This window comes from Peromyscus eremicus, chromosome 13, assembly GCF_949786415.1.
Source record: "Peromyscus eremicus chromosome 13, PerEre_H2_v1, whole genome shotgun sequence".
Classification (NCBI taxonomy): domain Eukaryota; kingdom Metazoa; phylum Chordata; class Mammalia; order Rodentia; family Cricetidae; genus Peromyscus; species Peromyscus eremicus.
In genome coordinates, this window is record NC_081429.1 from 4219761 (window position 1) to 4239503 (window position 19743).

At 44.9% G+C, this 19743-nt stretch overlaps 3 protein-coding genes across 4 annotated transcripts in view; 2 read left to right on the forward strand and 1 right to left on the reverse strand.

The window, feature by feature from the left end:
• Nucleotides 1–19410, forward strand: part of LOC131923443 (UDP-glucuronosyltransferase 1-6) — a 68808-nt gene extending 49398 nt beyond the window's left edge. For both annotated transcript variants that reach the window (XM_059278477.1, XM_059278475.1), the window contains 4 exons: nucleotides 15381–15512; nucleotides 16121–16208; nucleotides 16455–16674; nucleotides 18575–19410. In XM_059278477.1, the coding sequence (XP_059134460.1) occupies nucleotides 15381–15512; nucleotides 16121–16208; nucleotides 16455–16674; nucleotides 18575–18872 (738 nt within the window). In that variant the 3' untranslated portion in view covers nucleotides 18873–19410. The remainder of the gene's footprint in view (nucleotides 1–15380; nucleotides 15513–16120; nucleotides 16209–16454; nucleotides 16675–18574) is intronic.
• Nucleotides 2312–3183, forward strand: LOC131923575 (UDP-glucuronosyltransferase 1-2-like). The gene has a single exon (XM_059278707.1). It carries the CDS (start codon nucleotides 2312–2314, stop codon nucleotides 3179–3181), a length of 870 nt encoding a protein of 289 aa, XP_059134690.1. The 3' UTR covers nucleotides 3182–3183.
• LOC131923444 (dnaJ homolog subfamily B member 3) lies at nucleotides 6662–7692 on the reverse strand. Its single transcript, XM_059278478.1, has one exon. It carries the CDS (start codon nucleotides 7604–7606, stop codon nucleotides 6881–6883), a length of 726 nt encoding a protein of 241 aa, XP_059134461.1. The 5' UTR covers nucleotides 7607–7692; the 3' UTR covers nucleotides 6662–6880.
• Nucleotides 19411–19743: the final 333 nt, after the last annotated feature.

Genomic DNA, 19743 nt, shown 5'->3' on the forward strand with positions numbered 1-19743 from the left:
GAGTGCTGAAAACTAAGAATGCCCACTTTGTCAGGCTTTACTACTTTCAAAGAGGCAAGATTTATTTTTAGCCAAGTCATGGTCAACTATTAAGACACCGGCAGCATCCATGTATAACTGAGTCATCTCAAAGTTACTTAAGAATGATAATAATATACTCACATGTTTCACCAGGGCCACTTACCTGGACCTGCACTTTTCCAGCCAAGGGCAAATGCAAGGATCTAAGTGCTGTGCTAACACCATTTCCTAGTTCCAAGAAAGAATAGTTTGCCTAGGGATTAATCATAATTGATACACATAGTCACAACACTTTAAAATAAAAAAGGAAACAAGAATATTGTGAAGGCTAGTCTTTGCCATGTACTCTTCATGATTCTAGTCCACATTTACGGCACTCGGTGTGCAGAACTGACAGTATCCTTTTGACCTAGTTTATATGTAGAAATTGTTCAGACTTGGTATCTGGCTCCTGTGTGCTTTAGATCTGTGAGCACACTTCAGGCCCTCAGAATGAGGACAGCAACCAATGTTACACTGTGTGCTTTTCCCCAGCACAGGTGCACAAGAGCCACATACCAAGTCTGGGCACCAGTGGGTCCTGTCTCCAGGAACTGGCTGCCTCTTCTACTAGATGTAGTAATGGGAGTGTTCTTGTTAACGCTGACATCAGCAGCTAAAGCAGCAATCACAGATTTCAGATGCTGACTGTTCAGCTACCAGCTCATTCTATTCTTTTCCTTTTATGGGCTTGGCATGGACAGGAGTGGCTACGCCCTACACAGGTAATTCTACATAGATAACCATAGAAGGGAAACAATGGGGTTTGAGATGAGGTAAAACATGCAGAGAAGTGACAGGTGCAGAAAAAGAAAGCAGAAAAGTTGCCTTCGGAAAAGAAACTGCAGAACATTTTTCCAGACTCCTGCCCTCTATGAAAGGGTGAAATACCAAGGCTGCTTACCCAGTGCAGTGGTGGCACACATGAGGAATTCTGCATATAAACAGCTGCTGATTCTGCTCCCAGTTGGATTCTAAGAGGGTGGCTTCTCTCCAGAGGGAAGCCTCAGCTTGGCCACCCTGGCAGAATGACACAGATATGACACAGAGAGGTGGAATGTACAACACCCCAAGCAGCTTGCCTAGTGGAGAGTAGAGCCATCCCCAGGACATGCAAAGGAAGAGGTGGTAGCAATTGCTCATCCCGTGCGGCAGGAATTCTCTGAGGTAGGGCCAGAGTCCTGGATATGTAAATAGTGCCCACAACTGGGCTCCTGCCCTCACCTGGGCCTCAAATTCACCTTTTCTTGAATTTGGGCACAGTGCCCTAGAAAATTGTAACCCATGCTTTTTGGAGGATTCCATCCTCATCAGGATTCTGATCTGGCATGGACTGCAGAAGGGACCCTGATCAAAAACCTCAGTATTCACCTTAACAGAGTGTGAGATCCTGCAGCCCTCCACATCCAGGAGAATAGAACCTGAGACTGAGCCATATCCCTCAGCAGTATTTCTCCCTTTTAAGGAGATCAGCTTATGGGAGGGAGCAGGATGCTTCCAGAACTCATTCTGTGTCAGTGATGAGGCTGATGTTGGCCAAAGGTGCTTTACAGAGAGAGCATCAGCCTCATTCCATGGAGTGCTCACAAGATTTTTAAGCGTTCTTGCAGCAGAGTTCAGATCCTCTGAGCCTGACTTTGAGATCTTTCCAGCATTCCCGTCTTTGTTAGCAGTCAGCTACTTCAAATTGTGTTCCCTGAACCTTAAAGTCCTGGCACCATGAAGAATGTGAGCCATGGCAAAGGGATATCGTCTTTGGTTTGGTCAAGCTTGCTTTGCACTGTTCTGTATGCTGTGATACATTGATTGCCACTTGTGAATTGGAGGAGAGACTTTAACGAGCTACTGAATTAGGTCTTCCCCAGCAGAAAGGTTTGGGGAGACGAGGGCACTGCTCGGAGATCAATGGCCACTTGCTGACAGTCTAGGTGGTGAAAGACATGGGTGTCCTCCAATGGGGAACTGGAGGAAACCAAGAGGTGAACTAGTATGCCCTAGGAAAAGAGAAGCATGTCACAGGAGTTTTTAATTAGGCAAGAAAAGGAAAGCTTAAGTTTCTGTGGGTGGAGGCAGGCAGAAGGGTAGGGCATTAGTGAAAGGCAGGGGTGATTTACTTTGTAATGATTGACTTAAGGGCACTGTCCTACCCAATGGTATGCAGAGTGACAGGTGGCCTGGTGATAAGAAAAGGAATAAATTGACAAAGGAGGCACAGGGTGTGGACAGTCCACTGTTGTGGGCCTCTGGGGACATGGACACAGGACTCTCGGGGCTGCTGCTCCTGCTCTGTGCCCTTCCCTGGGCTGAAGGTGGGAAGGTGCTGGTGTTTCCAATGGAGGGGAGTCACTGGCTGAGCATGAGGGATGTCACCAAGGAGCTCCATGCCCAAGGCCACCAAATTGTGGTCCTGGCTCCAGATGTGACTCTTCACATCAAAGGAGAAGACTTCTTCACCTTCAAAACCTATGCCTTTCCGTACACCAATGAAGAATATCAGGAAAAAATACTGGGAAATGCAAAGAAGGCCTTTGAAATACAAAATACTGTGAAGTTGTTTTTTGAAAGTGTGGCAGCTCTAAGAAATTTTTCAGAACTCTATGCAAATTCTTGTGTAGCGCTACTGTACAATAAGACTCTGATCCAGCAACTGAATTCCAGTTCCTTCGATGTGATCTTAACGGACCCCATTTTTCCCTGTGGGGCAGTGCTGGCCAAGTACCTACAGATTCCTGCTGTGTTTTTTCTGCGTTCCATTCCCTGTGGCATAGACTATGAGGCCACACAGTGTCCAAACCCTTCTTCCTATGTTCCAAGGCTACTCACAACACTTTCTGACCACATGAGCTTCCTGCAAAGAGTCAAGAACATGCTGTACCCTCTGACCTTGAAGTACATTTGCCATATCTCATTCTCTCCCTATGAAAGTCTTGCCTCTGAGCTTTTGCAGAGAGAGGTGTCCTTGGTGGAGGTTCTCAGCCATGCATCAGTGTGGCTGTTCCGAGGGGACTTTGTGTTAGACTACCCCAGGCCCATCATGCCTAACATGGTCTTCATTGGGGGTGTAAACTGTGCCAGCAGGAAGCCACTCCATCAGGTCTGTATTCTGCCTTTATCGCAATAATTTTCCAGGAAAAATATGTATTTTTTTTTTTACTTTCAAGTGCTTATTTATTCATCTCTCCAAAGTTATCTATCTCTCTTTTTCTAAGAGGCTTTGGTAAAATTCATCTATTAAGGTGCTCAAGGTGCTATGCTTCAGGTTTTCAGAGGCCACTGTCAGGGCTGTAGTGGTACTCTGTTGGGACTGCCCATCCAGACACTTTTTCTGTTGGTGAGTATCCTGATTCTGCACAGGAACTGAGAAACTGAGCTGTGGCCTGACCCATCAGAGGGTGTGTTGCTTTCAGATTTTTTTTGGCGGTTAAAGGAATCAGTGAATGTCAGTTGTTGGTGTGGCAGTTTTTAATATTGCTCTCAGGGATGAAATGGGTGTGTGTTCACAGGATGCTTGAGCACTCAACAGACCCAAAGCAAGCTAATGAGTAGTTTATGAGATCAATTGGACCAGCCACAAATCAAATGCTTGATAGTCTATGTGTAACTGAGCAGCTACTGTATGACTGTAGATCTTCCATGATAAAACTAAATTGTCTATTTTCAAATTTTAGAAAACTAAAAGAAAAATAGTCTAGAGAAGTCTATCTTAACAAAACTTTTTACTTTATCATAGGGTAGAGGTGGAGAGTAAGTTGTACGTTTAGTCCTGAGGCTACTGGCTACTTCCCAGTCCAGTCAGCTTGTCTGACAGTAATTGAAACTATACTAAATGGTTTAATGAAGATTTAAGGAAGTTAAATGAATCTGTATTTAATGAGAAAACCTGTGCGCTGGGTCAGGTCTGTAATCCTAGCACTTCGGAAGCTGAGACAGGGTTATGAGTCCAAGTCCATCCTTGGCTACATAATGAGAGCCTGAACTGGGACACATAGTGAGAGCCAAGAGGGGAAGAGGGAAAGAAGAGGAAGAAGGGAGGAGAGAGAGAAGAGGGTTTAGGAGAAAGAAGGAATGAGGAAGATGAGAGTGAGTAGAGGAAAGAGGAGAAAGAACTGATGAACATGGGGAACTGGAAATTCTGGAAACATAAGCTGATAAAATGGAGAAGGTACCTTTCTTCCAGTTTGGAGGCTGCAGCATAAAATCAAAGGGCAGGTGGTTATTTAAAGACAGTATAATTTCTTCCAAATGCTTTCAGCCATGTTACAAAGCCAAACCCAAAATAGCTGTGTGTGAACCTCCAGCCACTGTGACTGGCTTTTTGAATTCTTGATCCTGTTTTAGGTGGAACAGGGCCTCCTAGTCATCTGCGTCTTACAGTGTATTTCTCTTCCTTGCCTGGTGCATTCTGGAAAATTCTCCCAGTAGTTCCATGAAGGGATCCCCTGTAGTGGATTGGAATGCTTTAAAAATATTAGGTGAGAAGTGCATGTGTGTCAAGGTGCTCATGTGGAGGTTAAGAACAATTTCAACTTCCGGTTGCTGGTTCTCTCCTCCCACCATAGGTCCCAAGGATCAAAATCAAGTTGCCAGGCTTGTGCAGGAAGTGCTCTTATAAGTCCACTGGTGGATTCAAGAGGCTCCCCTTTGCACAGGAAATGCGTTTTGACCACTATGACAAGCCTTCCCTAAAAGAGGACCTTCCACAGGGATGTCTGCAGAGGTCTTTTGAGACTGAGCAATTTTTGAAGAGATTTTCAAGCTTGACAATTCATTAAAATGTTTTTTTTTTTATAGTTGGGTCTGGTGGCACATGCTGTGAATTCTTACACTTGGGAAGCAGAGTAGATTTCTGTGAACTCAAGACCAGCCTGGCCTACATAATGAGTTCCAGTCCAGCCAGGAACTTTCCATTTACAGCTCCATTAATCTAGGATATATGAATACTGATTCTTCTTTTTTTCTCTCAACTATTAAAACTAGCCAGAGCTGAAGATCTATGACCTCTGAGTGACTTGCTATGCCAAGCTCTTTGCCTACCATGGTCTTTTTTCCACTGTGTGGTTTCAGACTCACTCATTCCATTCTACCCTGGGTACTGATTTCCACATTTAACCATCACAGAACTGTACATTTGTTATCTCCAAATCCTTAATACTTCCTACCAGTTCAGATACAAACCCACACTAACATTCTACTCAGTGTCTTTCCCTCCTGTTTTTATGTGGTCTGCATATGTGTCTGCATATTTTGCGTGTGTGTGTGTGTGTGTGTGTGTGTGTGTGTGCGTGCGCGCATGTGCACATGAGGACGTCTAAGGCAGATGTCAGAAATCAGCCTCCATTACTTGTCTACCTTATCCAGGGTCTCTCAAAAAAAAAAAATCCAGAGCTTGCTAATATGGTTCATCATACTAGCCAGCTTGCTCTGGGGATCCCATGCCTCTGCCTTCTGAGGACTACCACATACACCAGACTTTATGTGGGTTTCTGGGGATGCTTACCTAGTAAGCACCGAAACCCCTGGGCCATCTCCCCAGCCCTCAGTCACTGTCTTCATTAGCTCCCTAGGCTGAAGAAAACATTTGTTTCAAAGTCTGGTAGTCGGTCTGATTTGGGCACTTGTTATTGTTAGAAAGCAGCTGTGATTTCTAAAGGCTCTGTGCGCCCCGGGGGACAGTGCTGAATCTCGTGTTTCTGCTGTGTATTGTACGTATATGTCCCAGCATGAGGTTACACTAGGGGGAGTATGGGTATCCAGCATATTTTCATGTAGTCTTAGTTTATAATAATGTGCTTAGGTCCCATGACCTCTTGGCAGAGAATTACAAAGTGTGGCAATTTAAACCTATTCAGATCCCTTTTGCTTCCATGTCTTATGAGTCTTCACTGATGACAATGGAGTGAGGTAGAACATTGTGTGGTGTACTCTCTAAAGGCAACCATCTTCTGCAAGGTTTGAATAGGAAGCACCCAACTGAGCTAACAGAATGGACTCTATTGTTACATACATAGTTACATATGTATTACATATGGCAATCGAGAACCTTGTTTAGCCTTCAAAAAGTACTTCTATTCACTTCCAGAATCTTCCACTGTTGTAGAACAAATTTAGGGCTGAGCACTAACCAGCTATGAAACTCTGACTGATAAACGCAGCCCTAAACATTCAGAGACCATGGTCCTGGCAATCCTTTTTGCCCATTGAAATGGATTCAGATTCCTAGCCTACAAAACTTGGGAAGAATAAATGTGATAGACATTACCAAGTTCATGGTAATTCACTGCAGCAGGGACCAGAATCTACCTAGTATACTTTTTCAATTTAACTCCTTTCAAAAGCTTAGTTTTAACCTTTCGTTTTAAACAGTAGTCAATTGTTCCTATATCACTATCATTTTAGGTAAGTTAAAAGATACTTTTTCCAATTTACTTTAAACTAGATAATTAGTATATGAATAATTTTCACCACAGTGTGAGTGTGGGGAAGTGGAGCTATATGGCTACACTTCACAGAAAGCTCTCCAGGTCGAATTATCAACAAAATGGACATTGTGCGGTTTTAGGTGCTGTGAACAGTGTTTCCTACCACTAGGACAGAACGGTGGTCTGCCTCAGGATTAAGTTTAATGAGTGCCAAAGGCATACAGATATTTACAACAGGCATAAAGACCAAGAGAGATCCTATCCCTGCAGTCCCAACAATAAGAGGCACCGGCATGAACTGTATATAATGTCTTGAATACAGTTGTTCTGAAAGTAGAGTTCCCTTGAAAACGCTTTTAAACAAAAAAGTCCTGATAGTCCTTAAAACACACTTTATGCTTTTACTCAGTATCGATGCGAAGCAACTGCTCTTTGCCGTTAATTATCAGGGATTTTAACTCTCCGTCTTCTTCCACTTCCACTCTTTCTTGGCCATTCTCAACGATTCTCTTGGTGGTGATTTTTTTGCCATTAACTATTTCGGTGGAGGTTGACACCGACTTGAAGTTGCCTGCCGCGCCCCCGCCACAGGACATGGAGAAAGAAGAAACTCCCGAGTTGCCCGGAGAACCGAAGGATGTGAATCCGGTATCTAAGGAAGCAAAGCCACCCCCGAAAGCTGGGAAGTGGGTGAAGGAGGAAGAGAAGGGTACGGCCCCTCGGCTTCGGCTTCCTCGGGTGCTCCTCCGTTCCCCAAAGAAGTTCTCAAACGGGTCTCCGAAGAAGTCGAACGAGAAGGGGTCGCGGCCCCCGAAGAACTCCCTGAAGACCTCGGCGGGGTCTCGGAAGGAGAAGACATACTGGAAGGCGTCCTGGAACGGGCTGCCGGCCGCGCCGCCGCCGCCCACCTCGCCCACCTCGCCGCAGCGGTCGTACACCTCTCGCTTGCGGGCGTCCGAGAGGACCTCGTAGGCCTGCGCCACCTGCTTGAACCGCCTCTCGGCCTCCTCCTTGTGCTCAGGGTTCTTGTCCGGGTGCCACTTGAGCGCTAGCTTACGGTACGCCTTGCGGATGGCCTCGGCCGAGGCCTGCCGCGGCACGCCCAGCACCTCGTAGTAGTCCACCATGGCGGCTGGCCGGCCCGCGGCCTAGGCGCTTCAGCGCGGCTGGTGGCTGCTGAACCCCCGCTTACCCGCCGGCGCCGATCGCGCGCGCCCTTGTGACGTAGATGCCTCTCATTGGCGGAGGCGGGCGGCGCTTCAGCCTATCAGAATGGAGGGCTCCAGGGGTTGGTTCCGCTCCCAACAACGCCCAGGGATGCTTAGGGTTAGAGATGGGGCTGAGTCCTGCGGCCTTTGTCCTGCTGGTTGGTTTTGTTGGTCTCGTAGAAGACAAAGGACAATTTAGGAGAGAGGCTGTGATTCTGGCTGCCATAGAAAAGTACTACTTCACTTTTTTCTCCTTCTCCTCACCCTCCTCCTCCAACTTCTCCTCTTCTTTTCCCTTCTCTGTCTCCTCCCACTTCCCCCTCCTCTTCCGCTTTCCCCCTCCCTACCTCTCCTTTTTTTATCTCCCTTTCTTCTCCTGCTGCTGCTCTCCCTTCTCTTCTCAGCTGTGTAGATCAAGCTAGTCTTGAACTTCCAGTGATGCCCTGCTGCATCCACATCCTGCGCTGTGGGTTTACAAGTGTGCTTCACAAAGTTGGCGTTTTAAAATGGGTTTCTGTGCCCTGCCCCAAGTCAGCTTTCCTTTAGCCAGGTAAGAGGGTAGGGAAGTTAATAGGGGTGGCTTTTGTCTGACTCTGAAGGACAGTGGTTTGAGAAGGACTGAGGTCCTCAAACAGTTTGGCTTCAGGACCCTTTGTTTTCATTTCTATGGCTCTGAGGCCCATGGAGATCAAAAGAAAGTAAAGCAGTGAGAAGGGCATATCTATTAGCTGCATGCTGAGATAAATCATGTTCGTATGAGGAAATAACTTCTTTAAAAACTCAGAAGAGTGGGGTATGTTTACATTTCTTTAAGTCACTCCAGCACTGGGCTTAGTAGAGTGGGACTCTCCTGCTTCTGCATTCAATCTACTGTGATTTCACACATGGAGTAACCTTTAGAAAACTCTACCATATGCTTATGAGAAAATGAGATCTTTAAAACGTCAGTATCCCTGTGGGTGGAAATAGTTTTGATGTTGTAAAATTCCCTTGTAAGGTCCTCAGGGTTCCCTAGCTAATACTTGGAGAGCCATTGTTGTCCTGAACAAAATAGTTAGAACTTGTGGGCTGTTTTTGTACCACTGCAGGTACTAAGGGTTTCCTTCTGTCCTTGCTTGATACTTGTGTTATCTCCACTTCCTTATTTTTTTAAACATTATATTACCTGACTTGATCAGTTGTGAGGCAACACTCATCTATAAAGGTTACTTGGCTCTAAAGGTAAATAGTTAACCAGTGAACTTTTAAGACTCTATTATGAAGGGCACTAGGTCTAACCAGGAGCACTAGTGCACCAGAACAGTCATTGGAGTTTTTGTCACACCCAGTGACTGAACTTGAACCTCTAGGCCTGGCACTTGGCAAACAGTGATAGAAACCTGATTAGGAGGAAAGGGCAGATGGATTGACTAATCAGAAGAGCTAGAGAGGAGAAATAATCTTCAAAAAGTGAGCCAAGGAAGGGCAAGGCTAAAGGATTTGAGTGTTCTTGTGTGCCCAATGAAGCTGTTGACAAAGGCACCAGAAGCAGTGATGGTATGGGATAAGATAGTGAGTTAGAAGGACAGCCTAGGGGCTGAAGCTCTGAAATAGGACCATGGGAGTTGGGTTTGAGAGACTGAGCACTTGGCTTAAGTACTGAGCCTATAGTAAAAGTGGATGAGGTCTGTACAAAGACAGTTACTGAGTGCATAGCTGTGGACTGGCACCTGGGTTGATAGAGTGACTGCAAAGCTGAAAGCCTGTCTTATGAGGAATGTATCCATTTATATGTTGTCTAGCACACAGACAGTTATGTGAACTTCTAGATGATGAAAGGCAGGACAGAGAAAAATGCTGCAGAGATTCTAGGAAAACTGCCCCTTTCCTCTAGATGATCCTTAGCTCATCCACAAGGGGATGACGAGCTTATGTGCTCTGTTTAGTATCAAGCTCTATTCTTATCCCCTCAAAGGGGCTAGGTGTCCCACAGATGGGATATTAACTTCTAGCTCCAGCTTAAAAAGTAATTTCATTTGAAAAATGGGACTTTTCAAAGACATCACATTCTTCAAGGGTCTCCAAAATAGGACCATATTGCTGCTCTGTTCTGTTTTCTCAGCCAGCAGAGCACATCTTGATGTGCCCTGTAATTGTTTGGTTCAAGTTTTTCTCTGACCCTTGGACACCCCCCCCCCTTACAGGCACTGGCCATTTGTCATTTGAGTTTTGGCTCTGACACCTAGCATAGCACCCAGCACAGTCAGATTCATATGTTTCATGCATGTTGGTGAAGGAAGAGATTAGCTTTGCATTTGAAATATGTTTGGTCTGCTCATGTTCCATGGCAGACCTATTATTGGGTTGCTTCGAAGTGATTCTCCTCATGGGTTATAAGAAATGTAGATTGCCTTACATTTAGGTCAGTGAACAGTGTTCCTCAGCCAAGGGTAGGGTTGGGGCCCTCACCATTCAGGTCCACAGTGGCTCAGGAAGCTCTGAAGCAGCACTGTGTGCTTTGTATGTGGCCCTGGGTTCTATCTCTGGCACCATTTAAATGAAAGAGCTCATGGTTCTGAGTAATGACAGGAACAGAGAGTCATAAAAGCATTGTCATATTTATGGGCTCTTTGCTCCATATGAGCTGCAGGTGAGTTCTCACGAAATGGGGCTCCCAAGGGTTACTGATCCTAAAGTTTAACTCGGATTGTGAGCTTTGGAATTTCAGTTAAATGCACAGCAAAAGCAAAGGCATCATTTCTGCTAACTGAGAATTAAACGTAATGGAGTGAATGTGGGGAAGGATTTGAGAGTGCATGTGTGCACTGTGTGTGTGTGTGTGTGTGTGTGTGTGTGTGTGTCCCTGCAAAAACATAAGCAAAACCAGGATTCTGCTGAGGAAGGTGAAGGTCCAGGAAGGGGACTTTAAGCACCTGAATGAGAGGGGTTCTGTCACCTGCACTCCCTAGAAGAACGCCAAAGCTTTAAAGTTACATTGTTTCTCCTTGTTGTTCCCAGCACAGCTCCATGCAGGCAGGGCAGGCACTGAGGTCAGTACTGGGATCTGTGCTTTCTTCCAGGGACTGTATAGGACATCAGTGGATCCCCAGAAAGAGTACAAGACTGGGTTCCGCCCACATTCTGGTCGCCCACTTCAGGAGGCATTTCTGTACAACAGCTCTTCCCTTGGTCTCCGAGGGCCTCAGATAGTGCTGTTTGAATACCTCCTTGGGCTCAAAGTCCTCCCTCTTGCCTTTTTTCCATTCATGACCTGAGGATCACAGTTTTCCATTCAACTTCTAACTAGGGCCTGTGTCTTAGCTCTGTCAGCCTCAGTGTGTTTGCAAACCGAGGGAAATAACCTTCTCCTTTGATGGGCCAGCTCTACGGGATAAGATGTGTTGCAGAACGCTTAGCTTGACAACACCTGATACATAGTACACACCTGACTTTGTTACTTTCAAGTCAGTCATCAGAATTCCCACAGGACCTTGGGCCAGTGTGATGAGCACAATTGTACTTGTCTAACCGGCTTATCTATTTTGATTTTCTGTTTGGAATATGTTTTCTCACTGTTTCTCTGAGGGAGTGTGGTTCTGCTCTTGAAGAGGACTTCTGCACATGGACTCATGTGACTTTGCCTTGTCATTCTCTACCCCAGCCTGGTTCCATTCATTTGCCTTCTCAATGGGCCTCATTTAGTAGCTTTAGCTGTGGGTCTGTCTGTCTTGATAGAGGCTGAGCCCTGGAAAGGCAGGACACTCCTCTGTGCTGGTCTTAGCTGCAGTCCCTAGACCTAGCACTCTACTAGATTTATTAAGTATGAAGTAAAAACAGCGATAGAGGCCATGGAGATAACTCAGTTAGTAAAGTGCTCTGCAAGCGTAAGGACCTGAGTTCAAGCCCTAGAAGCCACATGAAAATTCTGGACATGATGGGGCATGCTTGTAATCCCAATGTTGAGGAGCTAGAGAAATGAAAAGTCCTTGGTTCAGTGGCCTCCCAGTTTAGATTAATTGGTAGGGTCTACTCCAAAGAAAGAGCCTACCTCCAAACAAAATGTATGGCCTCTGAGAGATAACACCCTTTGGACTACATACCACACACAGACAGCCACAGCCACACACACACACACACACACACACACACACACACACACACACTTTAAAAAGTGGTGGAAGTGGTTAAGGGGAGCCTCAAGTGAATGATGGTGGACATTCTTAGGGCCTTCATGGACAGAAGTGGAGTTGCAGCACTTTTCAGTCCCTTTCTTTCCAAAAGACTTTCTGAGTAACTTTTTATCCTTGAGAAGGCGGCATGCTATGACACTTCATGGCAACCCTGTCTGACATACAAAAATGCTAATTTAATGAATCCAAAATGGCCAGAGATGGTTTGCTCACTATATTCATTCAAAGGCGTGATTTGAAGAAGGAAATGCAGTCATTTCAACAGCTGTTGCTCATTAAGGAACCCAGAAAAGCTCCACCCTCTTCCTTTGGAAAAGCAAACATTCCGTGGTCTTTGCCAGTTGACTGACAGCTTTAGTCATGGGACACAGTCAAAAATTAACTGGTTGCACAGATTTCTTTTCATGAGTTATGAGCAGACCTGAGTAGACCTTTGACAATAGCAGAGGGAGAGGTACCATCACTATGGTGTGCTGGGGCAAACATTTGCTTCTGCTTCTCCCGGGCCTTCTGATATGTATGTTTGGCCCCTCTGTGTCGCATGCTGGGAAGCTGTTATTGTTCCCTATGGATGGCAGCCACTGGCTCAGCATGCTTGGAGTTACTCGGCAGCTCCAGCAGAAGGGGCATGAGATAGTGGTCATAGCACCTGAAGCCTCACTGTACATCAAAGAAGAATCATTTTACACTTTGAAGAAGTACCCTGTACCATTCAAAAAGGAAAACTTGACAGCTACCTTTGTGGAACTTGGACTTAGTGTCTTTGAGCAAGATCCTTTCCTGCTACGTTTGGTCAAAACATACAAGAAAGTCAAAAGGGACTCTGCTATGCTCCTGTCTGGCTGCTCATACCTACTGCACAATGCTGAGTTCATGGCCTCTCTGGAAGAAAGCCACTTTGACGCTCTGCTAACAGATCCTTTCCTTCCTTGTGGCTCCATCGTGGCCCACCTCCTGGCTCTGCCTGCTGTATACTTCTTGAATTCATTGCCATGCGGCCTGGATTCAGAAGCTACCCAGTGCCCCATTCCTCTTTCCTACGTGCCCAAGAGTATGTCTGTAAACTCAGATCACATGAACTTCCTGCAGCGAGTGAAGAACATGCTCATTGCTTTGTCAGGGAACTTTCTATGCAATGTGGTTTATTCTCCCTATGCATCACTTGCCACAGAAATCTTACAGAAAGAGGTGACGGTCAAGGACCTTCTGAGCTCTGCATCTATCTGGCTGATGAGAAATGACTTTGTGAGAGATTACCCCAGGCCCATCATGCCCAACATGGTTTTTATTGGTGGGATAAACTGTCATCAGAAAAAGCCTTTATCCCAGGTGTGTATTTGAGGGGGGCCTCTCCCTGCCCGTGTGTTCCCTCAGGAGTGGGACCTTCTGTAGGTATGTGCTGAGCTCAGTGAGTATGTTGGATGGTTTCAAGGGCTCTCTCTTGTCACCTTTTCTCTCCTAAGTCTCCCAGTCTTGAATTGGTCTATCCTTGGCATCCTCTTCTGACTTACCTCTTTGTACACAGTATTTTGGAAAACTGTATCTTGGGCATTTTATTCTGTGGAATTCAGTTTAATGCAACCGACATTAACTGTCAGAGAACCATGGGATTTGGGACACTTCTCGAAGAACACAGCTGTGTATTAGATTCTGGCCCTAGCAGCTCAAGTCTGATGCAATTGTTCTTTAACCTTTTCAGATCCTGGCAGGAGATTAGGGTCCTGGCTAAAGTTCTAGATCTTCTAACAGGAAGCTAGATCCCGCAGCTTTCTCCTTCTTCTAATAGGGCAAGGCGTCATCCCTCTGTCTGAGCAAGAGATAGTCTTGGTGGGAGAAAGCAGTTCACAAGCCACAGCTGTATGTGTTGGGTCTGAAGTAAATAGCCAATAGGAGATCCCAGAGGCCAGAAATGTAAAGGCAATGAAGGAAGAGACCAAGCGTAATAGGCAGGCAGGCTCCAAGCACATGTGCTTGGCTCAAGTGAAAGGCTTTCGACAGGCAGTCTCCGTGGATCCTCGGAAAACAAAACATGTTTTGTTCAGAGCTCAGAGCCAAATACACAGGTCTCTGTAGAATGTAGGAGATGTTTAAGGGTCGCACCATCTGGGGGCGGTGGAGGGGGGTATCCCTAGGGAGAAGGCCTTTCTTTTGGAGCATTTAACCTGTTTAGAAAGAAACAAGATCAAAGATTATTTGCAGTTAACATGTTGCCTCACTGTTGCCTGTCTCATGGACTGTGATGTGGCAAAGTTTAGGGCATATTGTACTAAGCAGAGAGGACTCACCTTTGCTGAAAGCTCACCTTTGTTGAACCCACAAAAGTTGAATCAGAGTGAGGCATTGACCATCTTGCCTCTGTGGCTTACTCTGTTGGCCTCTGCACACAAACTTGCGTGCCAGTTAAGCCTTAGTTAAATCATACTATCTGATTTTGGATGTTTATGACCCTACAGATCTGATTTTGTGCCAGTCACGTACTATTGCCTGCTGAGTAGGCGTTCAAAGGCATGCAGGAGGGCAAACTACCCTGCCTTTCCCAGCTAGGCTTGCACGGATCTGGAAGGAGCAAAGATTCTGGAATGTAGGTGAGCTGCGTGCTGTCAGGAGGTAGCAGGAAAGCAGAGCACACTAGGATGTGAGCTGCCTGTCCCCAGGGAAGAAGTGCATGGGGAAGGAGGAAGAAAAATGCGATGTGATCCTAGGGAAGAAAGGCTTCAGAGCAACCAACTCCGGGATGCTTTTGATCAAAGTCCAGGGCAGTGACAGAAGAGCCCGGTCTTTAGATGGGCCCAGTGAGTGAGACCAAGGTACCAGTGCTCTGACGATCCAGAGAACTGCAGGAGCCTGGCCTTCAGGTGGATGGAAGAGGGGTGTGCCTCTGGGAAGACTGCCCAGGGTATGGGATCCTGATATGTTCAGGATAGAGTTTAGTAGAAGCCTCTTTGTATCTTACATGCAGGGAGAGTCAGGACATGCTTTGCCCAGGAATATTTGGGTTTTGTTAATAAAGGTACAGTGTTCCAGGCAGCCCCTCAGCTGCCGGCAGCCTGTCACATCATGCCATCATGTTGATGCTGTTTACGTTCTTTCAAAACATCTGAATCCATCTGAGAGACTCTTGATGGTTAGTTAGCTTATTAATAATGTACAGCGGGAGAGAACTGCCATGCCACTTAATGTCTATTTCCTGTATGGGACCACAGGTGGGCACATGTATATGGACGTGTGTCATGTTCATGTGTATGTACACTCATGTATGTGCCTCTGCTTCTCTTATGGGAAATCAGCACACTACCTGGATTCTGCATCTCCAGGAAACCCCACAGATAACCCTGTAAGCAAGAAATCCTCCTAAATTGACAGGGGGCAAGGAGACAGAGTTGCCATGGTGATTTTTGTCTATTACATACACACTTTTACAGATTTCCACAAGAGGAAAGTATCTAACTTGTAATCTAATGTGTGCAGTTACCATGGAATATGAGAAATAAGAGATGAATCGGAAATTTCTCTTCCTTCTTTAGGAATTCGAAGCCTATGTCAACGCCTCTGGAGAGCATGGCATTGTGGTTTTCTCTTTGGGATCCATGGTCTCGGAGATTCCAGAGAAGAAAGCTATGGAAATCGCTGAGGCTTTGGGCAGAATTCCTCAGACTGTAAGTTGGTTCTGCAAGACTCCTTCATATTTGTTTTCATGAGAGCTCTACCTCTAGACTTCAGGATCTAAATGCAGAAATTTGGGGTGTGAAACGCCTCTGCCATTCCACAAAGTTATTGTTACTTTATATTGCTGTTTTGCAATTCATTCAGGCACTCATACACCATGGTCTGCCTTACTCATACTTCTCATTTGCTCTAGGAAACTCTAAAGAAATAGGGAGAATTTAGTTAAAAAATAAGCATGATACTTTTTTTTTCATATCAATGAAGAATGTGTCTCCAAAAAGCTATTTTGTTTTGTTTGTTCTTGCTTGATAGTTTTGTATCCACTTGCTTTGTCAAGAAAGTTTCCCTTTGAGGTGCAGAAAAATGAAGAAATCCTGAATGTGACTTGATGGCTTTTCACACTCGTGTTGTCAAGTTTTAGCATCAGGATGCAATGTTGCTTTCGAGTTCTGGGGACTTCCCATTCCCCAAACCTCCCATCCTGCAGAGCCCATAGGTGTTCTTACTCATGGCACTGGCTTTTCTAGCTAGGATAGCAGATTTTTAAAAGATCACAATGTGCTCTTTTATTAAACCTTGTGCGTTTTATCCCTGCCAGGTCCTGTGGCGCTACACCGGACCTAGACCATCGAATCTTGCAAAGAACACAATACTTGTCAAATGGCTACCCCAAAATGATCTGCTTGGTAGGTTGGGAACCTCTGACTTGTAGGTCAAACCAGGGTTAAATTAAGAAAAAGACAGGCATTAATATTCTAAATGATTGCTCAGCTTGACTATGGCTGATATATATCACATACATCAACCCACCCCCCACCCACCCCCAGAGTTTCTACAATGGTCACATGTAGATAACAGTCCTTAGGGGGTTTTCAGAATCTAGACATCGTCAGGCTGAGGACCTCAGTGTCCCTCTCTGTTGTACTTCTCAGGTCATCCAAAGGCTCGTGCGTTCATCACACACTCTGGCTCCCATGGTATTTATGAAGGAATATGCAATGGAGTTCCCATGGTGATGATGCCCTTGTTTGGCGATCAGATGGACAATGCCAAGCGCATGGAAACTCGGGGAGCTGGAGTCACCCTGAATGTCCTTGAAATGACTGCTGATGATTTGGAAAATGCCCTAAAAGCGGTCATCAATGACAAGAGGTAAGTAACAGAAAAGAAAAAGAAAAACAACTTGTATTCATGTCTACAGCATTTGCAATCAACACAATAGCACAACAACAAATATATGAAAAAATCTAGATTTATACACAAACAATGTGGGGATTATTCCTACTTGTAAAAGGACTTTGTATTTTAATATAGAGTTTGTTAAAATTATTACTTTCCTTAGATTTAAAATCTTCAGTTAAAAATAATGTCATCATAATAGGCGTTTCATCTCTAAGATCTCATAAAGAGGGAAATATTCCATTAAAAGATGCATAAGGGTGGTGCCAGAGAGATGGCTTTGTAGGTAAGAGCACTTGCTATGCAAGCCTGAGAACTGAGTTCAAATCCCAGCACTTCTGTGAAAAGCCAGGCTTCAGCATCACTGAAAGGGAGATAGGAGAATTGCTGGTGCTTGCTGGCCACCAGTCTAGCTCCAGGTCCAGTGAGAGACTTGGTCTCAAAGAAATAAAGTAGACATTGACAGAGCAGAACATCGTCTTAGGGCCTGTGAGTTACTATATAAATACACACACACACACACACACACACACACACACACACACACACGTGCACACTGTGAGGCCACTTTGTCTCTACTTGAAATTTAGTTCATTGCTGTCAAGGTTACCGGAACTATTTTATTTAAAACCTGTGGGAAAACCAGCATGGAGACAGACACTGGTAATCTAAGTACTTTGGAGACAGAGACAGGAGGATTGCTACAAGTTCAAGAAGAGTTCAGGGCTATATAGTCAGTTCCAGGCCAGCTAGACTGCATAGCAAGATTCTGTCTTAAGACCAAACCAACCATCCAAACCCAACCAAACAACAGAACCCCCAGACAACAATGTAAAAGGCAGGGAGGTGAGCAATGGCACAGCAGTTAAGAGCACTTGTGGCTCTTCTAGGGGACTTGAGTTTGTTTCCCAGCTCTGGGGGATCCAATGCCCTCTTCTGGCCTCCATGGGAACTGCACTTATGTGTATATACCCACACAGAGACAGACATATTAACACAATTAAAAATAAAAATAAGTCTTAAAAGCAATACTACAAAATGTTATAAGAAGAAATGATGGCCAATGGTAGATTTAATCTAACAGCAGTGTGTGTGCAGACTTATGAGCATATGTACGTAAAGAGTTTTAGGCACATTGTCTTAGTCTGTTTTTTGTTGCAATAACAGAATACCCAGAATTACACGACTTAATGAAGGGTTAAAGTTTATTTGGCTCACAGTTCTAGATGTTGTTGGAAAGTCTAGAGTTGGGCAGCTGCATCTATTAAGGGTCTCTCGCTGCATCTTCACATGGTTGAACCCTGGAGTTGCAGAGGATGTGTGTATGCAAGAGACTAAACACAAGAGACATCCTACTCTCACAGTGACAGATTCTGGCTCTGGAACAAAGGCCATCATCTCTCTCAATGGCTTCTCACTTCCTAGACGTTCCACCACTTCTTTGTACCTTTGCATTGGGGTCCAAAGTTCCCACACATGAGCTTGTGGGAAAAATTCAAACCACACTGCTCTTTAATCTATAGCTGATTCCTTTTTTTTCTTCATTTTTACCATAAAGATAGTATAATTTTCCTATAAAGAAGTCACTAAAAGGCAAAAAATAGGAAATGAAGTTTCAATATTAATAACTTTTTTTTGCTTTCGCTTTCTTTCCTCCATACCCCTCCTTCTTCCTCCCTTTCTTTCTTTATTTCACTGCCTATCTCTCCTCCGTTTTAGAGATAAAGAATATTGATTGTGTGTGTGTGGGGGGGGGGTGCTTTTCTGGTTATAATAGAAGCATAATTTTCTTCCTGACTGGAGTCAAGCCTAAGGGAGTGCTGTCTGTTCCATGGATGCTCCAGGCACTAACAACCGCTTTCTTTGTGTGCAGCTACAAGGAGAACATCATGCGTCTCTCCAGACTTCACAAGGACCGTCCTATAGAGCCTCTGGACCTGGCTGTGTTCTGGGTGGAGTACGTGATGAGGAACAAGGGGGCACCACACCTGCGTCCGGCCGCCCATGACCTCACCTGGTACCAATACCATTCCTTGGATGTGATTGGCTTCCTCCTGGCCATCGTGTTGACAGTGGTCTTCACTGTCTTTAAGTGCTGTGCCTATGGCTGCCGAAAATGCTTTGGGAAAAAGGGGCGAGTTAAGAAATCACAGAAATCCAAGACCCATTGAGAAGTGGATGGGAAGTGAAGAGGAAATATTGATTCATTCTCCAATCAGTTTGACACTTGAAAACAGAATCAGTGTTAAATTTATTTTGCTTTTATTTGGGAAATAATTAGCCGTACACTACATACACAGAACATTTTTTAAAAAGAAAACAATCTAATTTCTGGCCACGCCCATCCGGGAAGGTATGGACAATGCTTGCCATCTGTTGGTAACTTACGGAAAGTTTGGCAGTCTGTATTCAACGACAGCCCCACAGTCATTAGATTCCTCGCCTGGATTCTCAGATTGTTGTGACCTTCTCCAGTGCTAGTCATTCGTCCTGGTGTTATGGGCAACATGGCCTTTGTAGCTTTGGGAGAAAGGATGATGCTATGAAACTGATGGTACTGTCTTTGAGATGATAATCATTGCTTGTGTGAAGCAGGTCTGAATTTGATGAAAACCAAAGTATATTCTTAGGCAAGTACATCTTCTGTAGTGTTTCCCAAACCAAGAATGTATTAATAAATTCACATAAATTGTACTTATTATTTCTTTCTCCATTGATATTATATTTATTTGTTGTCCAAGTATATCCTCTAGTTCTAAAAGTGCTACATGGTTGGGACACAGAACTTGAAAACCAGAAGAGAGTCACACGTGTACATACACACAAGAGAATAATCACCTGTAACTGCATTGCTCATTAATGCAGTTGCAGTTCATGCAGTTAGTGCAGATGCACCACTGTTGCTGTGCTGTGTGATATTTTGATTACATTCTGACACTCCCGAGACTGACAATAAAGTTTGTTTTGAATCAGAGGACAGAGCTAGCTACTAACTGACCAAAACTAACCATAGAGGTTTTGGAGGACTGAGGACAGATAGAC

Bases quoted from the DNA above. Each gene is read 5' to 3' on its own strand.
- LOC131923575 (XM_059278707.1), top strand. From the start codon at position 2,312: ATGGACACAGGACTCTCGGGGCTGCTGCTCCTGCTCTGTGCCCTTCCC.
- LOC131923444 (XM_059278478.1), bottom strand. From the start codon at position 7,606: ATGGTGGACTACTACGAGGTGCTGGGCGTGCCGCGGCAGGCCTCGGCC.